General features: G+C 32.5%; 2 protein-coding genes across 3 annotated transcripts; both read left to right on the top strand.

Annotated features, from left to right (window-relative positions):
- Window positions 1-1,277: 1,277 nt before the first annotated feature.
- On the top strand, window positions 1,278-5,814 carry LOC114395685 (phosphoinositide phospholipase C 6-like). Its single transcript, XM_028357515.1, has 10 exons — window positions 1,278-1,501; window positions 1,603-1,974; window positions 2,584-2,786; window positions 2,937-3,072; window positions 3,204-3,440; window positions 3,572-3,789; window positions 3,889-4,006; window positions 4,517-4,669; window positions 4,750-4,836; window positions 5,276-5,814. Exons 1-10 carry the CDS (start codon window positions 1,466-1,468, stop codon window positions 5,582-5,584), a joined length of 1,869 nt encoding a protein of 622 aa, XP_028213316.1. The 5' UTR covers window positions 1,278-1,465; the 3' UTR covers window positions 5,585-5,814.
- A 1,119-nt stretch (window positions 5,815-6,933) lies between these two features.
- On the top strand, window positions 6,934-12,464 carry LOC114396689 (phosphoinositide phospholipase C 6-like). 2 transcript variants are annotated; one of them, XM_028358789.1, is made up of 9 exons: window positions 6,934-7,381; window positions 9,902-10,098; window positions 10,236-10,371; window positions 10,459-10,683; window positions 10,911-11,071; window positions 11,176-11,293; window positions 11,436-11,588; window positions 11,665-11,751; window positions 12,009-12,464. In XM_028358789.1, exons 1-9 carry the CDS (start codon window positions 7,079-7,081, stop codon window positions 12,300-12,302), a joined length of 1,674 nt encoding a protein of 557 aa, XP_028214590.1. In that variant the 5' UTR covers window positions 6,934-7,078; the 3' UTR covers window positions 12,303-12,464. The 2 variants fall into 2 exon arrangements, with proteins under 2 accessions (XP_028214590.1, XP_028214591.1); XM_028358790.1 differs by having other exon boundaries at window positions 6,935-7,381; window positions 10,914-11,071.
- The last annotated feature ends 3,155 nt before the right edge of the window (window positions 12,465-15,619 follow it).

The raw sequence follows: 15,619 nt of genomic DNA, 5'->3' as shown, positions 1-15,619 counted from the left end.
ATTAAATTGATAATTAAACCTACATCATATTATATATGCTGCTAAAAATATATTTGAATTTTTTAAGAAAATAGAAGAGCATTCAAATTTGAATGTGAGAAAACAAATTTCTTTTCATTCTGTAGATTATTTGAGAGGAAGAATATTTAAAAGTTGAAATTGGTAGCTTATCCAACCTCATGTGTATTTAACTTATGATCTCATAAACCCAACTTGATAATTACTTCATAAACTGGACTTTAAAGCAGTAAACTAAACTAGGTCGGCTGGGCTCATGAGGGAACATGCATTTATGCCAGCCTTTATTGGCCACAACAAATTCCAGTTTTTGTCATCTTGCAATTTTCAAAGCTAAAAATATTCAAATCAAATTATCCAGAGCCATACATACATTTTTGCAGAGGGACTTCTGAAGGTGCCTTTCATTTTCCCTTAAAACAACTAAATAGAAATTTATTATATTTCTTGGTTTTTACAAAATATCCTTAAAAGACAAGTAAAAAAGAATCAAGGTAGTATAATTTTAACATAGATCTTATTAATCAATACTCTTAGAACATTAGTTAAGAAATTAAAAAAAATCATAAATAATATAATTTTACTTATCTCTATATTAATATTGATTTCTATAACTTCTTAGTCAATGACTAATTATCATTTGACTTTTAATATCAATGAACAATACATTAACCGAGAGAATCTGAAAACACTAACAACCTTTGCCGTTTTCCCACTATCAGACCATATTTTCATTTTTCTATTAATTTTCCCCTATGATCCCTCCTGCCCTACCGAAGCGCATGGATTAATTTGTTCTAGATTATTTCAGTTGAATCAAATAAATAATCTCGAATTCTAGCCCTGCTTATATAATTATATTAAATATTTGATTCTTTTTACTACTCATAATAATTTCATTGGACTCATGTAGAATTATCTTCCGTGAAAATATCAATATTTTGTACCATAAAAATACACCATGTGAACATACAGCATACTTGTCCTTAACCTTATCAGAAGTTACTAGTGGTACTGTCTCACTTTTATTCAGAAAGTTAGTACATCAAACATTTTAATAAATACACCATGTGAACATACAGCATACTAGTCCTTAACCTTATCAGAAGTTACTAGTGGTACTGTCTCACTTTTATTCAGAAAGTTAGTACATCACACATTTTTTGACTGGCCGGACAATAATACACTGTGTCAACTTGAATCAAAATAACCTTCCAAACTTTCATTAACTACATTTTATATTGAGGTCTCCATGACTTAAATTTACTTAATTGGCTAACCCTCATGGAATAAAATAGAGAAATAATTTTCGTGTGTGAACATTAAATTTACCTTGTTTTCTTCGACTTGGATCGGATGCATAAATATACAGTTATGCAACCGCAGATCCGACACACACACACCAACACTTCCATAGTAAGGAGTGGGCAGCAAAGGTTTTTAGCCAATGAAAACAGAGAAAAATAGTGGCTCTGCTTCCAAGGTTGTCTCACTTGTCTTAAACTGAGTTTTTTTTTTGTTCAATAACAATGCATCTATTTGTTTTCTCTCCCCAATTCCATTGATCAATTATTTTGTTGGCAGGGCAAGGTAAGAAAGAAAATGGAAACATGCATAATCAAGGTGTTAAATTTCTCCACCAAAAAAGGTGATGTCTACAAGGCAGAACCACCCCTGGACCTTAAGGAAGCCTTTTCCAAGTTTGCCAGAGGAGAGAATCAAATGAAGAAGGATCAGCTACTTCGGTTCATGGTGGAACACCAGGGAGAAAATATCAGTACCATAGAGGATTTGGATAAAATTGTTGAAAAGTTTTTGCAACTGGGAAGTTCTTGTTCTAGCACCAAAACTAGCTCCACAAGAATTGTGGATGTTTATAGGAAACAAGGATTAAGCCTCAATGACTTCATCGATTTTCTGCTTCTTGGTGATTTCAATGGTCCCTTGAAAGACGAGGTTTGCACTTTCTCTGACTGACTACAGACAAATTGAGGCAGAAAAATTCTTCGAACATGCTACTGTTGTGTGCATTATAAATTCTGTCTACTTCTAGTTTATGAACCATTTGCACAATGCCAAAATATACCTTGTCTAATGTCTTGTCTTACACTGTTTGTTTTCTGGTTTCTATATATATAATGTGCTAACAATGTCATCCCATCATAGATTAACAAATAGGGTAAGATTGTTGTCTTCTGTATTGATATTTGATAACAGTGTATGGAAATTAAACTCAGGTGATCTCAAATGCTAGACAAGCCTAGATTGATATCTGGACAAATTGTTGTTGTATGTAACTTGCAAACTGATTTTGTCTGGTCATGAGATAAGCAACAAGTGTTTGAAGCACAGAAATCTTGCTCCACACAGAAACAAGCACTACAAGTTCAACATTCATTGGCTGTCAAAAACATTCTTAAATAGGAAAAAGTTAATAATACATGTCCTTTGTTTCGTATGATCTTTCTTTTAATGTCAATGTCTCTCGTTTGCTTTGGACCTTTATGAATAAATTAATTATAAATTTTCACTTTTGCTTACTATATAAATCACATATCTTTCTAGGTACATCATGATATGGATGCTCCCTTGTCACATTATTTCATGTATACGGGACACAATTCCTATCTGACTGGGAATCAACTCACCAGTGAGAGCAGTGACGAGCCAATTATTGAGGCTTTGAAACAAGGTGTACGAGTAATTGAACTAGATTTATGGCCATCCAAATCTTCAAATAATGATGGAATTAAAGTGGTTCACGGAAGGTACTAGCTGGTTATTATAATCATATCTTAAGAAGAGAGTTGTTAGCGAAGGAAAAAAAGGAAAAGAATAAAAAAATAGTTCATCTTAGAGAGTTGGATGATTGCTTTCTTAAATCTTCTGATCTTCCGACTTTTTTTTAATCAATGCAGGACTTTTACCACTTCAGTCCCGGTATCCAAATGTCTACAATCCATAAAGGATTATGCATTTCATAAATCTGATTATCCAGTAATTCTAACTTTGGAAGACCACCTAACACCAAAACATCATGATAAATTTGCAAAAGTAAGCTCTCATTGTCAATCACCCCCTCTAAATAAGAAAAGAAAAAGAAGGGTTCAAGTTAAATTGACATGCATGCCTTTTTTTTTTAATTGCCTTTTCACCATAGTTTTCTTTTTTCTCTATTCATGCAGATGGCAACTGAAATATTTGGAGAAACGCTTTACTTTCCTGAGACAGATCATTTGACAGAATTCCCCTCACCAGAATCATTGAAAAAACGGATAATTATATCAACCAAACCACCAAAGGAATGTCGACAATCTGCTATTATCAGTAAACCTGTGCCAAATGGAAGAGAACCATCTGAAGAAGAATCACGAGGTCTTGAATTGCCAAGTTCTGTGGCTAAACTGAAAACTGAGGACAGGGTGAGTGAAACATATATTCATCATTTCATTAAGGAGGGGAAAAAGATTATATATGCCAAAACAAAAAAGAGCTTTGATTATTTGAATTGTTAGTCCTGTGCAATTACGTTTTCTCTTTTAATGGATAGCAGAATTCTAGTGATGAAGATCAGGAAGATGTAAATACAAGTGATAACAAACCAAACCAACAAGATGCGCGTCAATACAAACACTTGATTGCAATCCATGGTGGGAAATCAAAAGGTTCTATGAAGAATCGGCTGAAAGATGATATTAAAGTTAGACGTCTAAGTTTGAGTGAGAAGAAACTGAAAAGTGCTTCCGAGTCTCATGGAGCCGACCTTATTAGGTACCTATCAAACTCATTTGAACATTACTAGTTTGAGCTGAAGATACGGTCAGCATTTCTATTGCTAACACCCATGACACACATTGTTATGCTTTCCAGGTTCACACAGAGAAATATCCTCAGAGTTTTTCCTAAAGGAGAACGTGTCCAATCCTCAAATTTCAGGCCATATTTAGGGTGGTTGTATGGAGTTCAGATGGTTGCATTCAATATGCAGGTTGGAAAGTTAAGACAAATCCATAAAGCAAAGTGTTTTAGATAAAATGGTGTTTTGGTATATTTTGGCTTTCATGTTGTGGTGAAAGTGCAATCTAACATGCATGTTGAAATATTATTGAGCAAACTTAAGTGTAAGTTAAATTTAAGTTAGCAAACTGAATATGCAAAAACAACTCAAGTCTAGTTTCTACAAAACCAAGTTTCTTGGTAAAATTTTAATGTGCAAAGGTACTTTTTGAGGGTAACCAAACATATCATGAAACTGAGTTTACTCCCAAAAATATGTTCAGCAATCAAAAGTACTTTTCGAATGGTTAACCAAACATGCCCTGAGTCGCATGATTCTAAAATGCGTCTAGGAGTGTTTTTACCTATAGGCTTAAGCTCTTGGGTTAAAAGTAGAGTATTCGCTCTCACAAAATGTTGTTATCCAAATCTCAAATGTTTTATATTAGAGAGATTGAGAATATAAACCTTTCAGGTATTAACATTTGTTTTCTTATGTCAGGGGCATGGCAAATCACTCCGGTTGATGCGGGGTATGTTCAAAGCAAATGGAGGGTGTGGTTACGTTAAGAAGCCTGAATTTCTGATCCGAACACTTCCACATGAAGAGGTGTTTGATCCAAAAAAACCACCTTCAGTGAAGCAGATATTAAAAGTAAGCTTAGCTTTACTCACTTTGCTAAAAGGAAATTGGTTTGTTTCATAACATTTGAATATTTTCATGTTCAAAAATAGGTAAAAGTATACAAAGGAGATGGCTGGAGTTTAGATTTCAGTCCAACAGATTTTGATCGATTCTCTCCACCCGACTTTTACACAGAGGTCAGTTTCATAATTCTCCATACATTTATTTGATAGATTTGGAGCAATATAATGTAAACTCAGGTGGACCTAGTCCCCATACCATGAGTGATGTTTAACTATCAAATTTAATGCTAGTTTTTCATTATTCAATATTGATCTTGAATATTGTTAGCTACACCAAAATCCTTTGATCTTTCTTGTCTTTTGATTTTGCAAATTCATTTGGCTGATCTCTTGCTCCATTATCACTATTAAATTGCAACCCACTATTTTTAAGCTGAGCCATTTTATGCTTAGAGATTGTTTAGTGTTTACATACATTACATCTGTTTGGTCACGTCTAAGAGTGTTAAAAGAGACTAATTAGTACAGGAAAAAATAGGAGAAAATATAGAAAGATAGGAGAAGTATTAACTGTTGTACATTTATCTTACAGTTTGATCAAATTGTTGGACAGGTCAGTATTGTTGGAGTGCCAGCTGATTGTGACAAGAACAAAACAAGAGTAAAGACGGATACATGGTATCCTGTTTGGGATGAAGAATTTGAATTCAAATTGAGGGTTCCAGAGCTTGCTTTGCTTCGGATAGAAGTAAAGGACAAAGATAAGGGAAAAAAGGATGACTTTGCCGGACAAACTTGTTTGCCAATATCAGAGCTAAGAAATGGATTTCGGTCAGTCCCTCTCTATGACAGAAAGGGAAAGAAATATAAATCTGTGACGCTTCTAATGCGGTTTAAGCTTGAAACTTTAAATAAATTGTAGATACCATTTAGTTATTGTATTGTAAAATACAATCCATGGAAAGAACCTTCTTTAGCCAGCTAGAAACAGTAACAGAATTTTAAGGCAATCTTTCAATCTTCAACATCACATGGTTCAGTAAAACGTGATTGCTTTTTTGTAATTGGCAATTTGGCATAGTCAATGGATAACTGCGTGTTGCTAACTTATTTTTAAGCTGTTTTTCAAACACTTCATTTCACAAAAATAAATCAGCTATTCTACCTTTGTGAACAGTACACTCTAATGGTTGTTGACAATTAGTGGTTTTATCTGTTGAAGTTCATAGAAGCTGATTCTCATTGTTACAAAAAACTAGGAATCATTGGTAACTGGTATGACTCTGCATTTTCTATTGGCAAACATTTTTTTTACAGGAAGAGTGAAATATATCCATCTTTTTTTTTTTTGGTATAGAGCATGAGCCAGGTAGGACAACAATCTGCCCCAGTTGATTCAGACGCTATAAGAACAAAAACACATACATTTAAATTATAATTGAATTTCCATTAAAGAAGCATTGAAGCTTAAGCTGACCCAATAATTGAAATTGATTGCCATCAGGAAACAAACCTCATACCATATAAATCCAATTTGATATTCTAGCTGTCCATAGACCAGAAGTTGTAATGCTTTTCCTTGGGACCGTGCTTCCTAGTTTCTATCTAGGACCTCATTGAAAGCTATTTTGTAACTGAAAAGAACCAAATGCAATGCTACTGAAAAGCACTTCAAATCAACCTTCATAAAAATTTCTGACCAAGACTTGGCTGGTAAGAAATAAGGCATTATGCATGGCATATTTTCAACCTAAAATGTCAAAAGTTTGCGCAGACACGCCTTTAAGTGAACAAATTTAACATATATGTGAATTAGTTATTGAATAAGTAAAAACTCTTTACATTATTAGTTCATAAATTATTTTCTCGTATAATTTATATTTTATAGATTGACTCATCTTTGGTTGTTAGGTTTCAAGTCAAACTCATAATTTCTCTAATTAAATTAGTTACTAATATATTTAATAAAATTTTCATTTTTTCAAATATTTAAAATTTAATTAATAGTGATATTTAAAAAATTATAAAACAAAGTAGAAATTTCCTTTCATGTTTTTTTTGGTACATTTTTTTTGTACTTTTGCTTTTAAAATTTTAAACATTTTATTATTTGAATAATGTGTGATTGTTATTTTTTTTGTTGAAAAACAAGGTATCCCATAATGGAAAGTAATAAGACTACTGCGAGAGATATAAAGATCAACCTTATTTATTTTATTAAAATTATATTAAAAGATAAATATTTTTCCATAAATGGAACTGTCCTTGGTTCATGGCCTCATGTATGTAGCATTCATAGTCACAACACGTATACTACAATTGCATAGTGCTGCGATCGCCGTTTCTTCTCTGAAACAAACACACCGACACCAATCACTCTCTTTGATCCATTCCGTTTAGACGATTAGCTTTTACGATGGCCAGCCATAACTACAAAGTCTTCAGCTGCTTCAACAGGAAGTTCACCGTCACCGAGCCGGGCCCACCGCCGGACGTCCAAAAAGCGTTTTCTGAATTTGCCGACGGAGCCTCCTCCCTGTCCGGCGATCAGCTCCTCCGATTTCTGGCGAAGCACCAGGGCGAAGTGGACTGCACCGCAGTGGATTCGGAGCGGATCCTCCAGCAATCGCGGAAAGAGGATCGGGAAAGTGGACTGGATCTCCACGACTTCTTCCGTTTCCTGCTACATGACGATTTCAATAGCCCCATCAAATCTCAGGTCATTTCTCTATACTCCTCTTTCTTTCCCCATAAATAAAAAACAATCAAGCTTTTAAATCCTTTTCTTCAGGATCTCATACAATTTGCACTATGATTTGTTTGGATTAATAGCGGGAATAGAAAAAAGAAACAAGTTATAAACAAAAACAAATTATTGATATACCAAAAATACATTCGATAGTATTTTTACATGATTTTGGATCCAAACACACTAAATTGATGCATCTAAAAGGGTGAAACTTGGAATTACACGTTTGTGAATTTCATCATAATTTATTAATAGTATAAATTTTTTAACATTATTATTAAATTATAGATAAATTGTCATATTTTAGATTTTTTTATTTATGTAATAATTATTTTAAAATAATGTTTAAATTGATTTTTGATTAGTTAATAGTGTTAAAATCTTTGTATTGATAACTATAAAATTATTTTTTATATTTATTATAAAGCGTTTACTTTACATACTTAAAGTAAAGATATCTATCTGAAATTTGTCTGATTACTATATTGTATTAGTAAATATAATAAATGGTAAATAAATAATTTTTATTAAACATTTGTGTAAAATATTTTAGGCTCTTGGCTTTTGAGGATTATAATTCAAACTTGATGTTAGAAGAATTAAATTCTTTATGTAGTTGACTGGTTGTAATAAAAAAGAAAAAAAAATCTTTATGGATAATAAAACAGTTTGGAAAAGCATGTTAATATTATTTTATTTTTCTGACAGGTGGGCGAAGCCAGTTTATCTTGCTTGAGTTGTTTTGAGTCCTAGTTAATTTTTATTACGTAATAATAGAAGTAACTTTAAATATTTTTTCACAATTGGGGCATCCTTAACAGCTAAAAATATTTTTTTTAGGAAATTTATCAAATATAATTAAAACGAGTATTTAAATTAAGCTTAGTCAAATAAACACTTAACCGCCTATAATGCGTTATTCTAATTTTTATTCATTGCCTCACTGTTTTTAAGATAAGAAACTGAGCATAGCAAAGCTTATGGGAATTTTTCGAATTTTCACTAGAAAGTTAAATGTCTTAATGATGATTTTAAAAAAAATTGAGACTCATCTTAACAAAATAATTATGAGCGTGTTTGGGAAAAGTTGAATATAATCTAACGGCTGTTAACTTCAATCCAACACTTTTTTTTCCCCTTCCCTTTACGGACATTCTCGGGCTTTGAAATGGTAACCTAAATGTAGCACACTCTATTTTCATTTATTTACTTATTTTATTTCTTTATTTTTTTATCGATCTTATTTCTTATCTATTTCTTTTCTTCTTAACAAACACATCCTAAGAGAGAGATTTTTTTTCCACATGCTGAGGGAATAGTGTGTAAAATGTGCCTTCCAAAGAGAAAAGAAAGAGAATGTTATGTTTATTTGAGACTTGAGAGTGTGGAGAATTGTGTTCTAAATTTTAATATATATTTCAGGAGTATAATTAATTTTGACGTGAGATCCATAATTTTTTTATAAATTATATGTGTATATATACTTTAAAATATTGCTTTCAAATTCTCTTAATATTAATTTTTAGAATTAATTCTTACAAAATTTTAGGGAATGAAATTTTGAAATTGACTTTATCTTTTCAGTCTTTACTTTAGGGACAGTTTCTTTATTACTTGACTCCATCATAAGTGGCAAAATTGACATTGCAAGTATTTAGAAATAGAAATATCTTACAAAAATTGAATATAGGGCCCAGGCATTCATTGCAATTGTCAGATAATAAATTCAGATATATTAATTTGTATAGAAGTACTCCAATATTTGACATGTATACTATAGGTATAACTCGCGTATATATATCTCAGCAAAAAAAAAAAATCACAGCAAAAAAAGAACTCGCGTATATATATTTTTTCAATAGTGAAATTTCACAGCACGAGGTCATACTGAATCATAGGGTTTTGTTTTGTCTTTTGTGTATATCGTGTAGGGGGCAATTTTATTATATGTATCATGAATCTGATGCCATAATAAATCCTAACTAAAAAGCAGTACGGGAATTTGAATAAGGTATAGATGGAGAAATCAATAGAAAGCAGAAGAGATGATGATTTCATTTACGAAAATAAGTATGCACACGTTGAGTTTACTTGTACATACTATGCACTATCCCAATCAACATTATATAGTCATCCACTGCAAGAATCTCTCTTCAATTGGATCATACATGAACAATCATAAGCTATACACTTGCACTCGTGTTTAAAATTAAATCTTCAATATCTTTATCTTTGTTAAAACCCATTTGCAGCTTTAGAAAGCCAACAGGAACAGAAAAATATATAAGAAAGGAATTCATTCAATAAAATCAAGTTCAAGATTAGTTTTGTATTATGTATTTATTTATTTTGGTGAATTTAGTAGTCTTATTCTTTTGCATATAGTATGTAGATGTTGTCTTACCCATTTTAATGCATATTCAAATGACTGCGTGTACAAACGAACAATGATTCGGATCTCTTGACAATACGAATGATATCTTATTTCAGGTACATCATGATATGACTGCTCCATTGTCACATTATTTCATTTATACTGGGCACAATTCCTATCTTACCGGGAATCAACTGAGCAGTGACTGCAGTGATGTGCCAATCATAAAGGCTTTGCAACGAGGTGTGAGAGTAATTGAACTAGATTTATGGCCAAATTCAGACGAAGATGATATCGAAGTAGTTCATGGAAGGTGCTAGCTGATCCTCAGTTCAATCTCGTAAAATTAGATGATTTTTCCTTCCCAAATCTTTTGATCTTGCAGTTTTATGAGATATTTATGGTGCAACTTTATAAACTACTTACGGACATTTTTCTGAATTCTTGCAGGACTCTTACCACTCCTGTCTCACTCATCCAATGTTTGAAGTCCATAAAAGAGTATGCTTTTGTTAAATCTCATTACCCACTCATTATAACTTTAGAAGATCACCTTACTCCAGATCTTCAAGCTAAAGCTGCAGAGGTAGATCTCTTCCCCCCCCCCCTCAAGCATCTACTTCAAATCCCTATTTTATTAGTTGTTGAATGTGAATTTCCATCTTATATGTAGATGGCAACTCAAGTATTTGGAGAATTGCTTTATTATCCTCAGACAGATTCTCTGATGGAATTCCCCTCACCGGAATCATTGAAAGGCCGAATTCTTATATCAACCAAACCACCAAAAGAATTTCTTGAATCCAAAGAATATGATGACAAGGACAATGAAAAGGAATCAGCTGACGAGCTTTCATCATTGCCAGATCAAACTAGTGAACAGGAAACTGATGATAAGGTGAGTATATTGAGAAAATTTATTTACATTTTTCCCCTCAAATCCGTAGAATTGTGACTTGAACATATGACCTTCTACCAAAATCTGTAGTTCCTAACTGTTTGAGCTATGTTATGTGCAAGTGGCATTTGATTTATATAATTTTATATGCTCTGCATGTTTATGTCATCATTTCCCTCCTAACTGAGGAAGATTTGAATGCATATAATATGATGAAAAATAACTAGCAGAGTGCACCTGAGTACAAACACTTGATTACAATCCATGCTGGGAAACCAAAGGGTGATATACAGGATGAATTAAAAGCTGCTGGAGCAGTTAGGCGCTTAAGCTTAAGTGAACAAGCACTTGAAAAGGCTTCTGAATCTTATGGAGCTGATATTGTTAGGTAGTTTCTAACAATGGAACTTGGTAATGGAAAAGCAAAGATTTATACACTTTGGTAGTTTAAAACTTCCCAACTATAAGATGTACTTTTATGCCCCTTTTCAGGTTTACACAGAACAATATTCTCAGAGTATATCCAAAGGGAACACGTCTCAATTCCTCAAATTACAAGCCACACATAGGGTGGACGTATGGAGCTCAGATGGTTGCGTTTAACATGCAGGTTTGAGACTAGTGAACCGATTTTAGATCTTTGGACCATCGTTTATTGTGAAGCAAACTTTCATGCCTATTGAAATAAAGTTGTGTGTGTCCATCTACATTATTTCTATGCCTAATCTTCATTGTGCTGTTTCCTTTATTAGGGGTATGGCAAATCACTTTGGTACATGCAAGGAATGTTTAGAGCAAATGGACGGTGCGGTTATGTGAAAAAACCTGAATTTCTTATTGAGAAAGGTCCACATAATGAGGTTTTTGATCCTAGAAGAACATTGCCTGTGAAGAAAACATTAAAGGTGATAGATATTTTACTGGAAAAGGAAATCAGTTAGTTTGTGACATCTTTCTGAACGTCTCCCTCTGCCTGTATAGGTAAAAGTCTATATGGGGACTGGTTGGAGCTTAGATTTCAGCCAAACAGACTTTGATACTTACTCGCCACCAGATTTTTATGTTAAGGTGAGTTGGGTAATTAATAATTATGCTAATATTGCACATTAGGAAGCACCAATATCCCAATGGACATAATTGAACATTTGTTGGTGTAAGGAGACAATTAGATTTGAAGATAGGCTTAGTTTATATGCTTCAATATTGGTTAAAAATCCTTTAACTGTCTACATTGGAAAAATATTTGGTTGGTCATGGCTAGAATTCTGATAAAAGAGAGACACATTATACTTATCCTGAGCAATTGATCAATTCATGTATAACAGGTTTGTATTGTTGGAGTTCCTGCTGATATGGCCAAGAAGAAAACAAGTGTAATTTCAAATAACTGGTTTCCTGTTTGGGATGAAGAGTTTGATTTCCCTTTGACTGTTCCAGAACTGGCTTTGCTCCGCATAGAAGTTCGAGAGAATGATAAGAGTCAGAAGGATGACTTTGGTGGACAGACATGTTTGCCTGTCTCAGAGCTAAAATCTGGATTCCGATCAGTCCCTCTCCATGATGAAAAGGGTGACAAATTAAAATCTGTGAAGCTTTTGATGTGGTTTCAGTTTAGATGAATTATAGGATCAGCCATATAATAATCTTAGATAATGGATATGAGGTCATTGTAATGATAATTATATTTATCTTTAGCTGCTTGCAATGGTATTTCTGGCTTTACTATGTTATATTTTCTGCACCATCAACATCAATATAAACAGTATTAAGAACTTCCAATATTGTCACATGGCCTTTTAGATTACACTGATAGCAAGCAAGTTTTAAGGTATATAAAGATGTAAGACCTGAGATTGTGTTAAATTGTGGTCCACAACCACGATTGCACCGCAATTGTGATCACATTTATCCATGATTCTCTATAATACCAAGGATCACTATGAAACTACAATCACAATTTAAAAACATTGTCTGAATCCTAAAGTCATAATATAGGTCAGAATGTAATGCCATTCACTCTAAATGAAAAAACTGATGAATCTAGGATGAAAGGGGTCTTTCATCCTAATTAGCGACACAAGATGGAGCATTCCACCTTTGCTTGGAAAATTTGTTTTCCTTGAGAGTGACACTCTTCATGGTACAATTAAATCATTTGAGTGTCATTCTTTTACGATTCACTACTGATTTGCTCTCTTCTACCTTTACTGTGAATAAAGCATGTTTATGTTTGATGTGGGTTGAATGTCATGGAACAAATGATGGAGATGAAGAAGGGGAAGACGTGGGGTTAATGGTAGGGGATGCAGGGATGAAAGGTGATTCATCAAGGTAAATCTGAGGTGATTAAGAGGTTGAAGTGGTAGAAGATTTACGAAAAGGAAATTCTAGATCATAAAAAACATCTCAAGAGACAACAATTTCTCCAGAGAATACATCCACCATCATGTAACCTTTGGTCCTGCCTTAAACCCTAGGAAAGCACATTTCCTAGACCAAGCACCTAATTTTCTTCTATGAGCATGTGTGGAGAAAGGGCTATCAGCGTGAACAAGATCAAAAGGAGCTTTAGCTATACTATTTTTGCAGGAAAACATAATCTTCTCTGTCTAGCATAATGGCAGATATCACAGCAACTAAATTTGGTCTAGGTATGTAACTATATTGTTTATGTAAACACAACATTCTATTATGGGATAAAATGTCCTAATCGAAGATGTGATAATGTGGACTGAGGTAACTTGTCTGTTATCAAATTATGTGTTGAATGTTTGTGAAACACAGAAACTGATTGTGTTGAGGCCCAATCAACATCCAAGTGATACAAACCGTCCAATTGCTTAGCTAAACCAATCGTCTTCAAGATCCTTAATTCATGTATAAGACATGATTCAGTCCCAAAAACCAGATTGCAATTGAGTTGACTAGTCAATTTTGAAAAGAAAAGTAGATTAAAACTGAATTGGGGGAGGAGTAATACATTAAATATAACCATGGATTGTGATAACTGAACTGAGCCAGCAAAATGTGCCATCACAACATTCCCATTTGGAGGTTTGACTTGCAATGGATCTATCTTCTGAGAAGTTGAAAACAATGCCAAAGAAGAACAAATATGATCCGTAGCACCTGTGTCTAGAGAGTAGAGCCCATGCAAATTGTCTATTCATTATAGTTTCCTACAAATTTTGCAGCAATTTGTTAGTGAACGCATGTTTTGCTATCCAAAGAAATTCCCTTGTAGCATAGTAATGTCACTCATAATTTTTACACATCAGTTTTCGATATAATTTGACATTTTTTTAATGACCGGTATGAAATATTCCTTAACTTTATCCATCACTCATTTGGTACTATTATTTAATTAATTCAGTCTAAATAAATTATTTTCATTTTTTAAAAAGAAATAAAAGTTTTAAAATATTTTTATCGTATTTTGAAATTAATATTCAAATTTCTTCAGTTAATATTATATACAATAAACTATATATATTCACAAATCAGTATTAAAATAGTTTTTCAAAGCAAACGATAGCTCTCCCATTCCTCCACCAAAACACATACTCCTACTTTCTTTCAGTCACAGTTGATGCATGTAACAAGTTTTGCGACAAAAGGTGAGACTGATCAGTCAAATTGGGAAACTCCTCGTATCCATAGTTTTGGTTCGGTTGTGGACAGTGCAATAAGGAGTAGGACACCCCGTGTCCGTGGTTATGCTTTGGCACTGGACAGTACCTTAAGGATTATCCCATTACATTTGGTGGAGTTTGCAATGAAGCATGCATGGGCAGCGGAAACATCTGTGAAAGATAGACCAACCATGGATGACACATCATGTTTTTATAATATTTTTTTTTACTATTTAGGGTATTATTTAAAGTGTTTTAAAAATTAAAAATAAAAAAATAATTTTGTAAGCATGAAAAACAAAATAATACTAAATTGCAAGAATTCAAAAGATATTTAAACTTTAATTCTTCCGCTTGTTTTTCATAAAAAAAAAGTCCATAGATCCCCCTGAGTTTTATTTTATATATCAATAAATATATAAATAACAGAAACATGTACTAAAAAACTTAAATTTACAACAAGTATGTGTTATTTCTCATAAAGAAAAATATTAATAACAAAATAAATCTTTAAGGGATTAATTCACTAACCAAAATTTAAAAAATACTAATTTAATGATTATGTATATAGTTAAATTTAAAAAAACTAAATTGAATACTTTTCTTTTATTTATTAATAATACTCCAAAGTCTATAGCTACGCATGCATGCAGGTACTAATACATGAATGGTATTTTGGTATTCCTTTCAAAAGTTTTGGGTGATGTTATCTGCCGACACGATTGATTTTAGTAACATGTTTTTTATTTTTATTTTTCATTTTTTTATTACGAATTTCAAACTGAATCTATCAATATAAATTTGATTCATTTAATGAAATTAATATAAAAATATAAAAGTATATTAAGGTCATTCTCTGTATGATAACGTGGCTCACACGTGCCCTGCTTTCATTCGTTTTATCGATTGGTGTCACCAATCTAATTAATTAACAGCTCTTTTAATAAAGTACGGCCATTCTTTGGCGGACCACGTTGCTACCGTATTTATCCACTTTCATATTCATATAAATTAAATATCGAGTAAAATGTATTTATAGTTTTCATAAATACAATCAAAGTTCATTTCATTCCTTAAAAAATTATTGATTTTAATTTTTATAAATTTGAAAAAACGTAATCGCCTTAAAGTAGTTGCTAACATGATACTGCATCTAGATGTATAGTATGTATAGTATGTTATTACTAAATAATAATAATAATAGCAATGATTTTTAAAAAAAGAAATTAGCAATCATGATTCATGAGGATTAAATTCAACAATTTATTGAAAGATTAAAACTAAAATTATTTTTTTACTGGAAA

This window comes from Glycine soja, chromosome 18 (assembly GCF_004193775.1).
Source record: "Glycine soja cultivar W05 chromosome 18, ASM419377v2, whole genome shotgun sequence".
Lineage (NCBI taxonomy): Eukaryota > Viridiplantae > Streptophyta > Magnoliopsida > Fabales > Fabaceae > Glycine > Glycine soja.
This window is presented reverse-complemented; position numbering and strand designations above follow the sequence as displayed.